At 50.3% G+C, this 17,833-nt stretch overlaps 2 protein-coding genes across 2 annotated transcripts; both read left to right on the top strand.

Annotated features, from left to right (window-relative positions):
* Positions 1-192: 192 nt before the first annotated feature.
* Positions 193-4,954, top strand: FMAN_11409 (uncharacterized protein; the record flags this gene model as incomplete). The annotated part of the gene is made up of 5 exons (XM_041834217.1): positions 193-1,571; positions 1,633-1,840; positions 1,946-3,588; positions 3,652-4,261; positions 4,319-4,954. 5 exons carry the CDS (start codon positions 193-195, stop codon positions 4,952-4,954), a joined length of 4,476 nt encoding a protein of 1,491 aa, XP_041684503.1.
* A 5,326-nt stretch (positions 4,955-10,280) lies between these two features.
* Positions 10,281-11,129, top strand: FMAN_11408 (putative regulator of conidiation rca-1; the record flags this gene model as incomplete). The annotated part of the gene is made up of 1 exon (XM_041834216.1): positions 10,281-11,129. The coding sequence occupies one exon, from the start codon at positions 10,281-10,283 to the stop codon at positions 11,127-11,129; it is 849 nt and encodes a 282-aa protein (XP_041684502.1).
* Between the last annotated feature and the right edge of the window lie 6,704 nt (positions 11,130-17,833).

Below are 17,833 nucleotides of genomic sequence, written 5' to 3'. Positions count from 1 at the left end.
TCGCCTTTCTCACTCGCCCAGATGCTTGTCAGCAATCAACTCGACACTTCAATACCAAGCGCAGCCGCCAGCCATGCCCTTTAACCAACAGGCCATGCCCTACAGATTTCAATCAGTGTCTTTTGTCCTGCGTTTTCAGTCAGTTTTGTTTCCTCGCCAAAATACCCCGTTGTCATGTTACCTCTCCTTCAAATGTCCCCTCACGCGGTGACGCCGCCGCAGTCGAATCTCGATACCCTCTCAACGTTCCCAAATAACGACGACGCCATTTTTAACGACCATCACCCTCGCAATATCCCAGCGCCATATCAGCAGTCTTTCGCGATTCGCACCTCTCGACCTCACCGGCACACTATCCCGTATGGCTCAGCTCTTTATCCCCCCCGCCAAGAGCATCATTTACGACGAAAGACACCAAACGGTACTGTCGATGCCGGATATGACGGCTCGCCGTCGTTGTTCTCCCATGGTCCCCCGCCTACAAAACATTTAATTCTACCTCGATCAGCGACGGCTACGGCATTTCCCCTGACGGGCCCTTCTATACGCCAATCTCATTACAATGGGAGCATCGACTACCGCCGTCCCTCTTCGGTCGGCAATACTGACCTCAGTGATGACCCGCAGGCCCGTCCCGGATCTTCCACTTGGGCTTATGGAGGCGATACGGCATTGCATCGTGGTGCACTTCCTACTAATCATTATGGCCTTCATCAAGCCGAAGGCCAGTACATTCCCCAAGGCCAGCCTGAAGCGCTGGGGGTATTCCCTAATCTTTACCAACCAATAATACGAGCTCACGAGTACAATGTCAGGGCATTTTGCCCACCCCCCATAGTCATGAACGAATCGCTGCCTTTCGGTCAACCAGGCATGCATACGCCATGGAATTATCATGGCCGACCTGACCTTGTCTCAGCAAGGCACATTCAGCCGCAGGACTTGCGCTCTTTCCAGCAGCATTGTGGTTCTGACTTCGCACGTCGTTCTTCCTTTGCTTCAGGCTTTGACTCGGAAACTCAGCATCATCCTGGATTCGATTCGGGCATGCAAACACAATCATATCTTCGGCCACCTCATATGAGCAGCCAGCAAGGTTTCAGAGAGAAAGTATTATTACAGGCGCACAGGGTCTACGTTGATCTGCTGGCATACGCACAAACTATCCGGAAACCGCAGGGCTCCAAAGGAGCAGTAGGCCACAACACGTCCCCTAGGCTTCTCGTTTACCCTAAACCTCCGAAACCTTCCTTGAGAATATCTGAAGCCGCATTTGGACAAGATCCTACATTATTTAACAACTCCTCTGAGAATGATTCGTACCAAGACTTCCAGTCAAGGGGACATGTGGTACCCTACTTTCAGGGGCCGTATAACAGTTATTCTTCCACGGGTAATTCAACACTTTTCGCGGCAGCAAAGTCTATTTTAGATATGCTCAGCAGTCTTTGCGAACAGAGTACCTGGAGCTGGATCGACGGGATAATGCTAGGGGGGTGTTTGCACTATGGTCTAGATCAATATCAAGAGGCGTTGGAATGGTTCTCGAGAATTACCGCCCTTGACTCGAGGTAAAACTCTTCTCCCACGTGAACTGTCAAGTGGCTGTTCATTGTTCTGACTCTTTCGCAGTCATGTCGAGGCAATTACGAATAAAGCGGCCACTCTTTACTGTCTCGGCCGCCAAGACGAGGCCGAGAAACACTGGATCAGAGCTGTGGAAGTGCAGCCTAGGTACTTAGAAGCTGTTGAACATCTTGTTGGACTTCTTTACAAAAAGCGCAGCAAAGAGGCCGTCGAGATCATCGACCACGTTCAACGCGCTCTAAGAGTATTGCCGGTATGTAACCCATTAGAAATGATTGGCAGCAGCCAGCATGCTATTTACTATAGGCCTTGACAGGGTGCAGAGCGCCTGTGTTGTGGGAATACTGACATGAGATAGGCACAGAATCAGCAAGCCGGATCTCACGACCAACTAGTGAAACCTCCTGGTTTTGCATCCAGTGGCTATGCTATTCATGGGAAAGAGAATGGGCGTGTCCTGGCTCTCATACATGCGAAGGGAACCATGCTATACAGTCTCAAAGATGTGAACAGAGCATCAGAGGCTTTTGAAGAGGCTGTGTTGATCAGCGTAGGTCGCCAAATGACTAGTATACAGGATCTTGTTCGTCGAATCCAGATTGCTTTATCTCCAACAGAAACTCCAGTCTCGCATAGGAACGCTAGACACGGTACTCGACCCTTATTACTCCCTCCTGAAAGGGCTCGTCATACTGCACAGCTCGTCTTTGGCGGCACCGGTTCTCTACCGGGACTGCAGCATGTAGCTGAAGGCTCAACAAAGCGAGCTGCTGTGCAGACCACGAGCAATTCGCTGTTATCGTTGGCTAAGATATTCCAAGATTCTTTGTCAAGTGGGCAAGGAACCCCGAACATTCTACGACACCCTTCTGGGGTTGAAGATATCTTGGCTCTATACTATCTATCACTTTCACTTCAGGAAAGCCCTTCCACGGCTAACAATGTTGGCATCCTCCTCGCCGGTGTTCAACAGATAGCATCAAATCCCCCGACTCCGAATGTTGATGTGCCTGCCCATTCGAGCATTCCCGGTATAGTGCCAGGCAGCGGCCTGGCTTTGGCTTTGGCGTACTATCACTATGGCCTACGCCTGGATCCCAAGCATGTCCATTTACACACCAACTTGGGAAGCCTGCTCAAGGACATTGGACAATTGGATCTTGCGATACAAATGTATGAACAGGCCGTGGCATGCGATGGGACTTTTGATATCGCCTTGACAAACCTCGCCAATGCTGTCAAGGACAGGGGACGCATCAACGATGCAATAACGTATTACAAACGCGCTGTAAGCTCTAACCCCGACTTTGCTGAAGCCGTATGTGGTCTTTCTACAGCTCTCAACTCTGTTTGTGACTGGAGAGGTCGCGGCGGGGTTATTTTGAAATCCGGGAAATACGATCGATGGCACGTGGATGACAAGGGTCTGCTCATTGATGCCCGTTCTTTCGGCCGTGACAGCGGCCTGGTCAAGCGTGTCGTACGGATTATCAATCGCCAGTTGAGTGACGCATCACATTGGGGTCAGGGGGTTCTCGATGAGAAGAAAATCGCCTCGTTTACGCGGCAGATTAAGGAACTGGGCCTGGTCACATCGTTCGACCCTGAGCAAGCTCTCAGGGGATGGAGCAACAAACCATGGGAGGGCTCACGCGTCATACGTTTGATAGAGCGTGCAGCTCGTGCAACGCAATGGAAATGGTATCAGGATCAGCACGTCTCTGGCAGCCAAACACAGACCCAGTACACTCGGCTTCGATTACCCAGCGGGCTTAGCGTTCCTTCAGCACCAACCGTCCTACCCTTTCATACCTTCACATGCCCCCTATCAGCAAAGGACATTCGAGTAATTTCTCAGCGTAATGGCATTCGAATATCTTGTTCAACACTACGGTTGCCATGGCTCCCTTCCACAGTCTATCCCCCACCGCCCCCACCTAACCCACACCTTAATATAGGATACGTATCCTCGGACTTTAACAATCACCCCTTGGCTCACCTGTAAGATCTCCCGTCTTTTGAGTGTGTTTCCAAGTCTCTAATCGTGTACGGATCGGAATTTAGGATGCAATCAGTATTTGGATTCCACAATCCAAATCGGGCACGCGCTATTTGCTATGCTACAACCGCAAGCGACCGATCTGTCCACCGACAGCAGATCGAAAGAGAGGCTCCTGTTTTTCATGATGTCAGCAGTTGGCCCGCAGAGAAACTGGTAGAGCAGATCATCAAGGACGAGATTCATATACTTGTCAACCTCAACGGCTATACGAGAGGGGCACGCAACGAAATTTTTGCTGCACGACCCGCCCCAGTCCAGATGTCCTTCATGGGCTTTGCCGGTACTCTGGGTGCTGAGTGGTGCGATTATATCCTGGCCGATAGCACAGCCATTCCGCCGGAGACCCTACGGCCCTGGCGTGGAAACTTCGATATCGCCGATATTTTTAAGGACGATACGGAGGGCGAGGAGGAAGACTGGATGTACTCGGAAAATATCATCTATTGCCGAGATACTTTCTTCTGTTGCGATCACGCTCAGTCATGCGATGCAAGTGAACGGTCGGTTACTTGGGAACAAGAGCAGAGGCGTCGCTGGAAGATGCGAAAAGAGCTTTTTCCTGCTTTGAGTGATGACACTATCATCATGGGCAATTTCAACCAGTTATACAAGGTACGTCCGTCACTCATCCAGCTCTTTACCGGAGTTTCAGTGACTGATCTCGAACAGATCGAGCCTACAACCTTTAGAGTATGGCTTAGAATTCTGGCACAGGTGCCAAAGGCAGTGATATGGCTACTTCGATTTCCGGAACTCGGGGAAGCTAATCTACGGCGAACTGCTAGTGCTTGGGCTGGCGAAGAAGTGGCCAGTCGTCTGATCTTCACAGATGTAGCGCCAAAGAGTCAGCATATCTCGAGGGCTCGTGTGTGTGACCTATTTCTCGACACCCCTGAGTGCAACGCCCATACAACAGCGGCAGATGTTCTCTGGTCAAGCACACCCCTGCTCACGCTTCCTCGATACCCATACAAGATGTGCTCTCGTATGGCCGCATCAATCTTGAAGGGCGCTCTACCTAAATCAAACGAAGGCCGAGAGGCTGCAGCAGAGCTGATCGCCGCGAGTGAAGAAGAGTACGAGCAACGCGCAGTTGAACTCGCCAGCGGCCTCAGCTACACCATGTGCGCGGACGGCTATGGTCAGGGTGATGGCCGCTTGGCAGATGTACGCAAGTTGTTATGGGAAAGCAAATGGCACTGCGGGCTCTTCGACACGAAGCGTTGGGTGAATGACGTTGAGACAGCCTATGAGCAAGCGTGGCAACGATGGGTTGCTGGCGAAGGCGGCGACATTTATTTATGAATAGGTGATGAGCGAGGCAGCTCGCGGTGTTGCGGGTATTGGACGGAAAGGTACCTATATATATACATACTCGAGGATCTGACAAAAGTCGGGGGTATTGAATGTGTAAATGATGTGTGTGGGTAAGCCGGAACATGCTATTGAGGTATGTCTCAGGATGGCGTTGTGGTATTTTTCTTGCTATTTCGACGTCGCAGACGGGTAGTTCTCTCTCATTCGCAGCAAATGGGGCTCGAGTTTCTGACATATCCTCTCGAAGTGCCAGTTCATCGAGTCGATGCATTACAATGTCCTGACAGACAGGTCGACAATTACACTAATCCACTATATATTGTAGAATCGCAAGAACCACGGGGAGAATGGCACTTGACATCTTGTCATCGCTGCTCACCGCACTCCGATAAGCAGAACCCTCACGATGACATTGCTGTGTTCTGTTCAAGAAGCAGCAGCTAACTTAGTAACGTCAAAGGGAGGTGTCTACCCGTCTAGGGTAGGTAGGCAAATACTGGAGGTACTTTGCGTGGTGTAGGGTGGGTGGGTTGACATGCGTCACAAATAAGGGATGGGATGGATGAACGGCGCTTGAAAAAGATGAAATGGCTCCGGATGCGGCTGGTTCTGGAGCAGATCATCCGCAAGAGGTAAATGATGTGACCATATCCCCAGCTGAGGTCAGGGTAAGCAGCAGGGATCTGGACAACAAGACAGGGGAAAGGAATGGTTTCATTGGGCGATGTAGACGTCAACTGAGAAGCCAGCTGAGCCGAGCTGAAAAGCCGTTGTCTGTTTCGCTTGGCATGATCCAAGAAGGGTTTGGACACTGAAGGGAGGCCTGACGCCACAACGTTTTTCGTTTTTAGTGGCCGGTGTCGAACGGAGCCTTTGGATTAGGGGCTCCATCAACGTCCGGGGCGGGGGAAAGACTGAGGTGACTATTGTCAATATCGTCGTCTCCCCATCGGAGCCTCCCTCATTCGGTCAAGAGGTAGGTTATTCATGGAATATTTATAAAGTACGGAGTAGCATTCACCAAAGGGGCAGCTCCTGTTGCTTTGCCAGCCAGACCATACAGCACAGCACAGCACATAATACGGATCAGATACTGTAATTTCAGTACTAAGATAGATAGATAGATGCCAAAGAAGGGAGGCTGCAGAGTACAACAGCTCATTGTGGACTCAATAATGACAGCCGTGATGTAACCATACCTTGATTGATAGGCATGAAGATCCATCCTTTCACGTCTAGTACATACATACGTGTGTATGTAGAGCCCAAGCTGGCGGACCCCGATGGGTCTATCTGCCTCTGCCTCTGCCTCTGCCCGCAAGAACAGTAATTATGTACAGAGTACCAGTACTATGTGAACGCAGTCCAGGAGCTCTTAGCAAGTCAAGACATGTTGTGACTCGAGTATCTCTCCTGTGCGTATGGGATGACCATGACCATGGCCATGCCATGCCATGCCATGTGCTGTCTGTGAGTGATCCAACGCATGGTCTGATCTGATCTCGGCAGCCGCCTTGGCCCTGGACAATCTCTTCATTTAGATTCATCCGTAGACGAGCCCGCTTGCCCGCCCGTTTTTGTTTCGTTTCGTTTCGTTTCGTTTCCAATGGGAGAGTGGTTGGTGCAAACTGCAGCGTTGCTATGACCCCATCGTCGTTTACGCAACCCCTGCTCGTCCAGACCTGGGCGGGTTAGCATTCTCCGCACCTGATTAAACGTGGACGAACGGCCTGTAACGCAGTTAGCACCTAGGGAGAAGTTAATTAGAACAAAGAACTAACTAGAGGACTAGTGCTCTGTAGAGCAACGAGAACAAAACAAGATGATGACCGTGACGGGCCAGGGTCTAGATATTATTCGGTTGTCCAGGAAAGCGCCCATCCATCGATCACTCTGCATTTGGATACAGCAATCTTATTTTCCCATCCATTGCAACGGTAGTCGGACAGTCGAGTCAGGGCTTGGAAGGTCACCACCGCTTTCTTGCGTGGTCTGGTCTGGTCTGGTCTTGACTTGACTTGACTGGGTTGGGATTAACGAAATCAGGGATGGAAATCTCTCACTCGCCCGCCCTTGATTGACTCTTGTTGAGTACCTAGGTAGTGCTTGTGTAATGGTCATATTCAAGAGAATGAGTGAAAGCCGATGATGATGGACTGCCGTGTATCGCGGACAAGCCTGCGTATCTTCAAAAGTACCTACCTAAATACACTTGTCAGTCGAGAAGGACTATGTAGGTAGGTAGGTAGGTAGGTAGTGAAGCAAGACACTCAGGAATGCATATCTTTTTGGGGCTGAACAGGTTCGGAGGTGCACTGCTAAAAACCAAAAGGTCCGCCCAGGGGACAATCAAACGGATTACATGGTACTAGGTACCTACCCTACCTTACCTAAGTACCTTACCTACAAAGAAGCCCGAGCAGAAGATCGGCCAGTAGTCCCTTGACCCTGCCGACTACACATGGCATTGGGTCCGTCTGTTAATCCAAAGATCCCAACCAAATGGAAGGGTTGTAGCGTAGCAGTGCGGATACGTACCTCCCTACCTAGCTATCCGTAGACCTGTACTGTAGCATTGGGTTTGGCATTGACAGTAGCCACCCGTTGACGATGATCGTCCTGCTTCGTACCCTGGTCCTGGCCGTCAATGCACAGGACGAACAGGCCCACAGCGCACACGCTGGTAGCGATGGTGACGGTGAAGTATGCGACCCTGGCTCTGAAACGACTCAGTGGTGGACAGACAGTATGTACTAAGCCAGTCAGTCAGTCAATCAATCCATGTTCCTAGTATCCATATCCGTGGTAGACAGAGGCTATCTATTCCCAGTGACCATTATATGTATTCAGCAACTTGATATTATCATGCAGCAAGCATTATTCAGTCTGTCAGAAAACCATCGTAACGTGCCTGTGCATACAAACACGGAGTGGTTGAACCGAGAGAAGCGGATGGGCCGATAAATCTACCATAATGGTTCAGAAGGGTTGGTTTTCCCCTCCCTTCTGGTATCATTCGTATTGATACAGCACTCGAATCAATAAGGAATTATTCCGATCTACCTCTATCCACTTCAAAGTCTCCCCTAGATGACAACTGAGCTGTCACTCATGTAGACCCAACAACAGAAGCCTGACTGACTGGCTGGCTGGCTGGCTGGCTGGCTGGCTGTTGGGATGTGAACTCGGACTAAGGGATGACAATATCATACAAGCCAGCGGCGTTGAACTTGAAGGTGTATCAAACTCTAACAGGCGAGTGACTTACCAGATGCGACAGTCACAGGCTGAAATCGAGGGTACACTATAGTGGCTTAGTAGACGGTAAGGTCCGAGTGAGTTGGGCCGAGGGGAGACCACAGGACGGTTGCGATATCTGTCGATACTCTGTAGAGTAGCCAACAATAACCTCCATTGTCTTGACAACCTACTTACAGCCCAGTGGATAAAGACGGTGCCGAGCTGATACGCCGAGCCCGCCGGGCTTGTACGATGTAAGTCGTCGCCCACTTACGCAACCAACAGCCAGCGTTATGTTAATCGGCTGAACAGTACTGCCGTCCTGTAACAATACTCGACACCTCTTTGTATTCCGTGGGATCAGGTGAGGGGGAACTCATCCAATGAACGAAGCGAGGGGCATGATAACAAGGACAGTTGAGTTCGTTTACCAGTGAACGGTGGAGCAAGCCCTTGAGCTGTAGGTTCATGGAAACGACTGCGGCAACAAAGCCCAAACTGCTTACTGGTAAATAAAACAGCTGCCTGGAGAGACTCAAACTCAAGCACCTTATCGCGCCGACTAACAGTGGCAGGCGTTTGACACAAGGTAGCCATGGCTGTGCTGTAGTTCTCACCAACAAAATAAGAATGGCTTGTCTTGTGCGTGACCAACATAGACTGCAAACAACACAGTAGCTCTCGACCTTTATTTTCCATTCCACGATGATGCTATGGGTCCGCACAAGCAGGTAAGTCCCTGGCGGATCTTGATCTGATTTGCAATCAGGAACTCGTGAGAAACAACCGCTTCCAGCCCAGACCAAAAGCCCTTTCAGGATCTAGGTAATACGCCATGTCAACAAGTCAGGAACTACACAGTAGCTTCAACAAGGCAGCTCCGAGAGGATAGTTCCAGGGGCGTCCAAGGTGAGCAGCCCAGGGCTTGAGGCACTCAGCGGCTCTACAAGAGATGAGTCAAGCGGAAGCGTGAATTCTGTCAAAGGCTTGCCTCTAAATGTTTATTTCCTTGATTCTGCTTTGCTCAACGAACACATACATACGTGCATTGGTTTCAGAAGACGAACTTTATTAGACATACAGTCTTTTGACTTTTCGGACCTCGATTTGATCACCAGCTCGTGTGCGTGTTGTCAATCGATAACTGCAAGCATTCTTTCTGAGTACTGACTGGTCAGTGATCTAGCTACGGAGGGCATTAATCGCATCCGGTCAACGTTTCAGCCAACCAACGAGCCGCCTCCGCAAAGTTAGCAGAGTTGCCCTTCCGTTGCCGCTATGAGAAAGTCCTGTCAGTTAAAGTCAGTCGCTGAGTGAGAGTGAGAGAGTGTCGCTTTGACAGCAGCCCGGTGGGTCAAGACGCCTAACCGATCCCCTCAACGATGCGATGCCTATCTTCACCCCACTGCGCCCTCAGATACTTTACACCCTGCAAACAACCTTTTCCGCTCCATTCACCCCCCAAAAGTGATTTGAGATAAACCAGATTTACGCCCCCCCTGGCTAAGAGCGCCACAGCCCCCAAGTCGAACTCGACAGCGGACATCCTGGTGGCAGATCAACAAAGTTACCTTACTTTAGTTTGTTGACCCAGAACTCGGCCACTCCAGCACGTACAGTACCTGTCCTGTCCTCCTGGGCCTGTTCGGTTCTTTTCTCCTTCACACCCCTCCCCCCCGGCCTTGTCCTTGCTCGTTGGTGTCACGATTTTACTTTACTTTTACTTTGCCTTGCCTTGCCTTACACCTCTTCCCCATACATTAACTCCCATACATAGGCTTCATGCCTTCCTTCCGCCCCATCCTTTTCTCACGGATATTTTATCACCTTCCTCCCTCCTTCTAAATCAACTTCCGTCTCCTCCTCAGAGCCTCATCTCTCTCCATCTCATCTCCATCTCCATACAAACTAATCCCAACACCTTGACAACAACTAATACATCACACCAAGTTTCAATCTCACGTGAAACATCGTCACCAAGAGGCACCTTCATACACAAACACACACACACACACACACACACTTATATATACATACATACACACTCGTCACCAACCACTAGCCGTCACCCAACATGAACAACCCCGCTCCCATCCAGCAGCGGAGAGGCCCTTGGTCACAATATGAGGATGTGTATCTTATGGAACTTGTTCGCACGCATGGAGCTCTCAACTGGGTTCGAATTGCGTCAACCCTGGGAACCCGTACACCAAAGCAGTGCCGCGAGCGTTATCATCAGAACCTAAAACCAACACTCAACCACGAACCCATCACACCCGAGGAAGGTGTCATAATCGAACGACTTGTCGCGGACCTCGGGAAACGCTGGGCTGAAATTGCACGCCGTCTCAATGGCAGGAGCGACAATGCCGTCAAGAACTGGTGGAATGGTAGCCAAAATAGACGTAAGCGCACGGATCGACGACGCGCTGCGCAGGATCATCACGAAAGCTACTACCCCTCGAACCGCCCTGGACTATCCATTTCTACACCAGCCATACCCATGCATGGAGCACAACTCTCACCCCTAACTGGCACCACCATGCGTCATCCCATGCATTCATGGATTGAGGCTCCTCTCCCCTCGCCATGCTCTTCCGATTCTGCTGAATCCGAAATGGGATCCAACTATACCACATCACCTTCCCATCAGACCACGCAACTCGCTGGGCCCGTCGAATTACCACCTCTGCGTCACTCAGGCTTGCCAACAGCTGGTGACAGGCTTCCCAGCTTTGACAGATTGGCTCCTCCTCCCCATGCTTATGCGGACAGGCCTGAGTATCAACCCAGGTTGCCCCATTTTGCCCCTCAAGCGCAACTACTCACTGCGCCTAACTCGCCTATCCAACAACAGCAGCAGCAATCACAAAACCGAAAGGCCCAAGATTCCAGGATGCATCTCTCCGCCCTCATGGATTAGGATAATATCGCAGTTATACGGTCGAAGAAGGGCCTTAGCCACGCATACAATGCGGTGTTATGTGCGGGAACGTGTAGATATTGATTGGGCGTTGTCACCGCGAACTTTACAGGCCGTGACGGAGTCTCACAGGGTCTAAGGGACATCGGATTTGGCAAAAGATACCAGGCGTTCAGGGAAAGGTTCTCGGAATTGAAAGCGTATGATGGTTTTACGAAATACTAATAAACCCGAGACTAGATCTCGAATGACGGTTTAAGCAAATAAAATATACTTTGGATTATCTAACCTGTCCTGATATGTATACATGTGGTAATTGTCCTTCATAAATGCATTCAATGGTAGAATATCTTGCCATGATCTGAAGGCTGTAACTCCTTAGGGCATTGGCTTTGAATCGGCCGGCTTGAAACGCTTGTCAATGCACCGGGCATACCAACATACCTAGGCAGAGTAATCTGGTGGGGGATGGTTGACGTTGGAAAGTGGCAGCGTGATAGTCAGGTCACAGAACTACGAGAGCAGCTAAGGTAGGCTGCTTGATGGTCAAAAAGTCCGATTTGGCAGGACAAAGTAGGTACGCTCGCTGCCAGACTTGCGTTTGGCGTTAAACCCGACCCGATGCCCTGAGGACGGAGCGGAATCACAGTCACAGTTGCAGTGGTAGTCTCTACGTATGCGCCAAGAGAGGCAACTTGAGTTGTGGAGAAGAGTTGCTTCTTCATCATAGTTAGAGCAAGCAAGCAAGTAAGCTAAGGTAGGTAACCAACAACAGACATGATCCATGCACGCCTATTGTTGTGGATGGGGGGGATTTCCCAATCACCTCTCTTTTTCTCAGACACAAAAGGAAGTACGGCTAGCCGCAGGACCAAGGTCGACAGGTAGAGACAGAGATAGAGACAGAGACACGGAGAAGCCAAGACATGCATACACCGGCGGGATACGGGATCGACGTTGATCTGCACTATACTGATGAAGGCTCAGAGACTTGAATTGCTGTGAGGTATCCGTACAGATACTCCATATACATGCATGCATGCTTCAACTTACATACCAAGATTTAGATGCAAAATCTCGATTCTGCACCCCTAGTCCACGGCTGAAAGTCGATAGTACCGTGGTGTAGACGCCCGGGCAATGGACGATGCAAATAGGGCTGGGGGGGGGGGGGGTCCATTGTTTGTGGGGATACAAACTTGGGTAGTGATTCAAGGTACGAGACTACATCCGTAGGAAAGGAGGATTCCAATTTCTAGTGCGTATCTTCTTTCCGTACAAGTTCATTAATTGATTGATTGATCGATTGATCGAGGTTGATGGCTCTCCTGTTCTTGTCGGGGCTGGCACTAATGGATCCGAGGACACTAACAAGGACCAGTTGGCTGGCGCTCTAGTGGTGGTGCAGGCCCAATAGGGACCCCTTTCCTCTGGGATGGCGCTTTGATTTGTTTCTTATTCTTGATTACTGAGCTCTCTTGGTTTTGGGGAATGTCGTGCCCTGTTGGTATCGATGGGTGCATCCACAGGTAGAAGGGATCTGCTAACCTGAGATGAGGGGGTCTCTGTTGGGGTTTGTTCCCTGCTAAGGTAGAAGAACTGACTGAGTGTCATTGAATGAATGAATGCGTGAGCGAGTGATTGATGGTTGATTGAACTGCACTGCACTTGATTCAAGGCGTTAGCTCCAAGACGAATGATCGATGATTGAATGATGCATCTGACTAGCTACCGGCTGGACGGTGTCCCGAACGAAAGGGAACCCGTCATTACTGCTCTAGGCGCTGAACTAGTCCTGAGTCGGAACATGGCATGGCCCAACCTGGAAATTTGAGCAAGACAGGGTAGTATCGTGTGCCGTTGCTGTGATTGCTTCCGTCGACGCAACGCTTTTTTCGGGTGCGTGTGGCCCAAGAGCCAAGGGCGCGGGTTTTGGACTGAAGATGATGGGTGTGGATTTCATTTGATTAGGTAGCAGTGACCAACTAAGATACATACCTACATACCCACCTCACCTAACCTTACGGGGGGTCTAGCTTGTCTAGGTACGGGCTACCTAGGTACTGAATTGGGTTGCGCCGCGCTGTGCTGCGCTGTGCTGTGATCCATGCCTGCATTGCATTCATCGACAATGATTATTGATTTGATCACCTTGATTGGATGGGTATCGGTGGAGAGATCGGGGAGCCGCCAACCGCCCCGGTCTCTAGGTGATGAATGTCTAGCAGCTAACGGTATCTGACACGATCCGTGTGTTCAGTCCTCTGTAGGCTCAGGCTCCCTTGAATTATTGACCGTACTTGGTGAGTAGAGTTGCTATCATTGACCTGACTGAGGAGTACGTTCGCAATCGATGCTACTTTCATCTCTTGATTGCTTTTGCGTACTCGATACCCTGTCTATATGCTACTGTACACCCTGGCCAAGGTCAGTATCTACTATAGTAGGTATGGATTCTTTTTGATTTTCTTCTTCTTTTTCTTTCAAGCCAGCCCCATCGGTCATTTGCGACATTCGATCTGGCACTTGATTCAACGTTAATCTGGCAACTAGTGATGAGGAAGGATCTGCCTCGAGCCAAACAGGGTGCTGTGCAGTACTAACACTTCCTGGGTTGTTCTTCTTGCTCATGCTGCGTGCACAAGCCTCCTTTGCCTGACTCAAACCCAGGAAAGCAAGGACCTGTACTCCGTATCTTCAAGCAAGCCTCATCGGGAATATTTATCCTCCATTTACATACAGTGATCGACATAATCGTCTACGGAGTACAGTATTGTACAGCACCTTTATATCACCCTACCCCTTATCCCTCCATCTTAAACGTCTAGTCACGTATCCTTACCTCGACCAGTGCCGAGGTTGGTTGACCGGCACCGTCTTGGATCTCATTTTAATCTGTGATACAGGGCAAGGCGAGACGGGACAATCCACCAACCCAGCATCGGCAGCCACTGATGTTAGATGCGGTGCACTATCCAATACCACCCATGTCCGTCTGTCTGGGTTGTCTTGGAGGGCCTGGGGAGCCGGAGTGTACTAACAGGGAGGTCGACTGAGGCCTCTAGGGATTACTTCCTCTCTTCCCTTCTCTTCTCTTCTCTTCCCCGGCGCAGTTGACATCTCGTAGTGCTTGATCTCATCAGCGTCGGCAGTCACTCACTCAACCATAGTTCCAAGTATCTGTAGTGTGTGTGTGTGTGCCCACAGCGCGCAACACGGGAGCCAATCTTGAACCTGTAGGGACTGTACCCGTCGCCGTCAACTTGGCGCCGATCCCGCTGGTCGAGCAAGGGAAAATTACCGTGTGTACTCCGTACCGTACCCCAAAAGTGATCTAATCTACAGGGATTCTTGAGCCAATCACCCGGGAAGGACAATTCCCGACGATACGATAATCCATGTCTTTATCATAATGGTGGATTTAGGGGTCGATGGGAGATCGCTCACAATTTCTTTTCTTCTCTTTTCCAACCATAATGACGTGCCGGGCCGAGGATGGTCAGTCCGAATAGCTTCGGGGAGTGTTTCTGAGCTCAACCGTGAAGGGTTCGAAACTCGCTCACTTGGCTTCTTTTTTTCCAGTGCAGAACGACGAGCCAATCATTCATCTGTCTCAAACACGTACCTCAGCGTTGCACTTATGCAACCTCGCATCTCTTGTGCAGCATCTCCGGCAGTGGAACCAATGTTTCTATTTTCTGCTGGTTCCGTGTGGATGGTACGAAATCTCATGGTCGTTCCGCGCTCCTGCATGTAACGCAGCGCAACGCAACGCTGGCAACGCAGCTCTCGCAGGCGCAGATGAACGTCAACCAGCGTTGTCGTAGTCTCAACGGTCACAAACAAGGGCGAGGGGCTAAGTAGATTTTGGTCAAGATGGAGAGGTGCACAACGGGGATATCGTTGTAGTGCACCCTTGTTCCAGGATACGAAGAGCCACTGATTGGATCAGAAGGCAGCTGATGATTCCCAGGTTTTGGAAATAACACCCATACATACATGGATGACCAATAAAGCAGTAGGGGTTTCAGGCGCGCTTGATGGAATTATTGGCCTCTGGGCTCCATCAGCCAACCATGGCGAATTCCACAGCAATCAAATCGAAAGATTGTTCGCAAGCTGCTCAGCCGAAGCAAATAAACTTCTGTTCCAGGGGACCATGACGATTGAGTGGGTGGGTATGTGGGTGTACAGGGTAGTAGTGTCACCGATGAGGCGGGCTGCCCGTTTAGCTGAGAGCTGGAGCAGGGTTCTTGGTGGGCAGCCGATGACATTCGGGGTGGCTCACATGAAACCTAGACGTTGCAACCCATCGATGACGACTACGAATTGCAAGAGGAGGAGTGGATGCACCGCGAAAGTATGTAAAACTCCAAAGCTCGAATTCGAAGCGAATCGGCTGCGATCGAAAACTCTAACTCACTCGACCGTTAGGAACAAGATCTACGCTGCACAGAAAGACTCAAAAGTATGTACAAGCATACATACATACAGACAGACAGACACGACTTCTATGTACAGGAACGAGAATGGCAAGATCAGTCTTTATTTCACAGCTGTCGTGAAGCAGTTGATGATCTGCGAGTGGACATTTTGTCTGACTCTCAATCCTGTTACCGTCTGTACGGTTGCTTGTTACATCACCGACTTCAGCCTTGACGGTCAGTCGGTCAGGTCAGGTCAGGTCAAGTCAAGTCAAGTCAAGTCAAGTCAATGTCCATGTCAATCCTGGACAGTTTTGAAATTGCATGCCTTAGCAATATGGACATTCTCAAAATCTCCTTTTCCGTTATTAGAAGCTCAGTTCAATTCAGATCGATTGCGATCATCAGCTAAGAGGTGTCCCATCCGGGCCCCAATTTTACTACTGCAAACATATAGCATCACACTGAATCGAACATACACGCCCCCTTGTCCTCCCCATCTCACCCTCCACTCTGCTCGTAAACTTCCCAGAGATCGAGTTGAAGAAATCGAGCTACCGTATGCTGTGTGTTCATAACGTTTGAGACAGAGACAAGCAATTGGATGGATCTTATACGGACGGCAGCTGGGGTTAATACCTTAGCTTACAGGGGGGGAAAGATGGCAGTCTCAACGGTTTCTTTCCAATTCACGATTACTGATCGCCAGGGGCCTTCCTGACACTGAGTGTCACGTCACGATGGCTCTGTGTTTCTGTCTTTGTGTTTCTGTGCTCGGTCGGGAGCTTGGGCCATGTCCCGAAAATCTTCGGGCGCCCGTTGCGTTTCGGCCTTTGAGCTTCTCGTTGTCTGATTTGATTGGGTCGTTTGATGTGCCAATGGATCATCACATCATGCCCTGTCCCCCGTTAAGAATGATCTTCCTTGGTTTCTGTAACCCTTGTCCCCCAGAGTCAGACCCTTCTGACCCTGTCAAGCTGATGCTTCCCTGGTGCTTCCACCGTTCTGGCGGCGCCTGTCATGGAGACATGCACACACACACACACACACACACGGATGGAGACCGTTGTTGATCAGATCCATTGTTTGTCCAGCTGCCGTGACTTGGCTATGCTATGACATGCCATGCCACTGGCCAAATGGACGAACAACTAACTGTCTTGCTTACATACTGACGGGGCTGGCTAGCTCAATAGCACTATTGATTAACTCGGGCCACCATTCACGCGATTCAGATAATCATATCCGGTCATTGACTATTCGCTCACAATCAAACTGGCCGTATCTACTTTGAGCCTTGACCATGACAGTTGAAACTATTTGCGGTCTGTCGACACTTGGGTGACTGCTTGCGGCTTAGATCGTGCCGCTACTTGTTAACATCGAGTCAGCCACAGACGGACGGGTTTTTTCCACGCTGGTGCGGATGAGGATGATCCATGCCAATGTCTCGGATTTGAGCATGGATCGCTAACCCAGCTAAGAGGTCCACTACCGACCGCTCCCGCTCACCGTTGGCTAAATCTACACCCCCTCCACCTTCTCTCTGCTCTGTCTCTCGTCCTTAGCGCACAAAGGCCGCTCCCTGGCCCCTGGCAGCTTGGCATTGCTCAGGCCTGAACGCTTCTTGAGTCGTCGTCCATGTGTCTAACTAGCCGACACCCCCCTAGTCTACTGGGTTCAGTCGTTGGTGTTGGAGCTGGTGCTTCTCTGTCGCAAGGGCCGTTAAGATGGATAGTTTCAACCCGGATCGTGGGAACGTTTCCATTGTCATATGAAAAAGAAACCACTACGCATGTATCGTGTATGTATGCATGCGTATACATACAGGACATTAGTTAGGGAGTTTGCCCACTGTCTGGTCCGAGGTCGCGTCCACTGCATTTGTGCTGGCCGTAGTGGAAGTCCTTGCCTTTTAGTGCGTCACGACAACGTTGAGATTGTCCTCCATGTCCTTGCTGGTTTCAAATGGTGAGATCGAGTGTTTGCGTGTCAGGTAAGGCCTATCAGCTCGAGCATTACGCTAACTCTCCAACGAACGTATGCATGAGAAAATCATTACGGAATTGTGGTCTTTTGTCCGAACTTGAGTTTCATTCCTGTGTTCTGTGTTTCTTCTGAAAACAACGCAGAAAACTCTCCTCGAGGATGTGATGTAATCCAGCCGCATATCTTCATTCTTTAGCCGGAGATTTCGCCAGCGGCAGAAGATGGAATCCTAGCAACAGCTGCCTTGGCATGGAGATGCAACCTGTCGCTACGTAAAACTTTGCCCCCCCC

This window comes from Fusarium mangiferae (genome assembly GCF_900044065.1).
Source record: "Fusarium mangiferae strain MRC7560 genome assembly, contig: FMAN_scaffold008, whole genome shotgun sequence".
NCBI lineage: Eukaryota > Fungi > Ascomycota > Sordariomycetes > Hypocreales > Nectriaceae > Fusarium > Fusarium mangiferae.
Note: the sequence above shows the minus strand (reverse complement) of the source record. Positions and strands in the feature narration are given on the sequence as shown.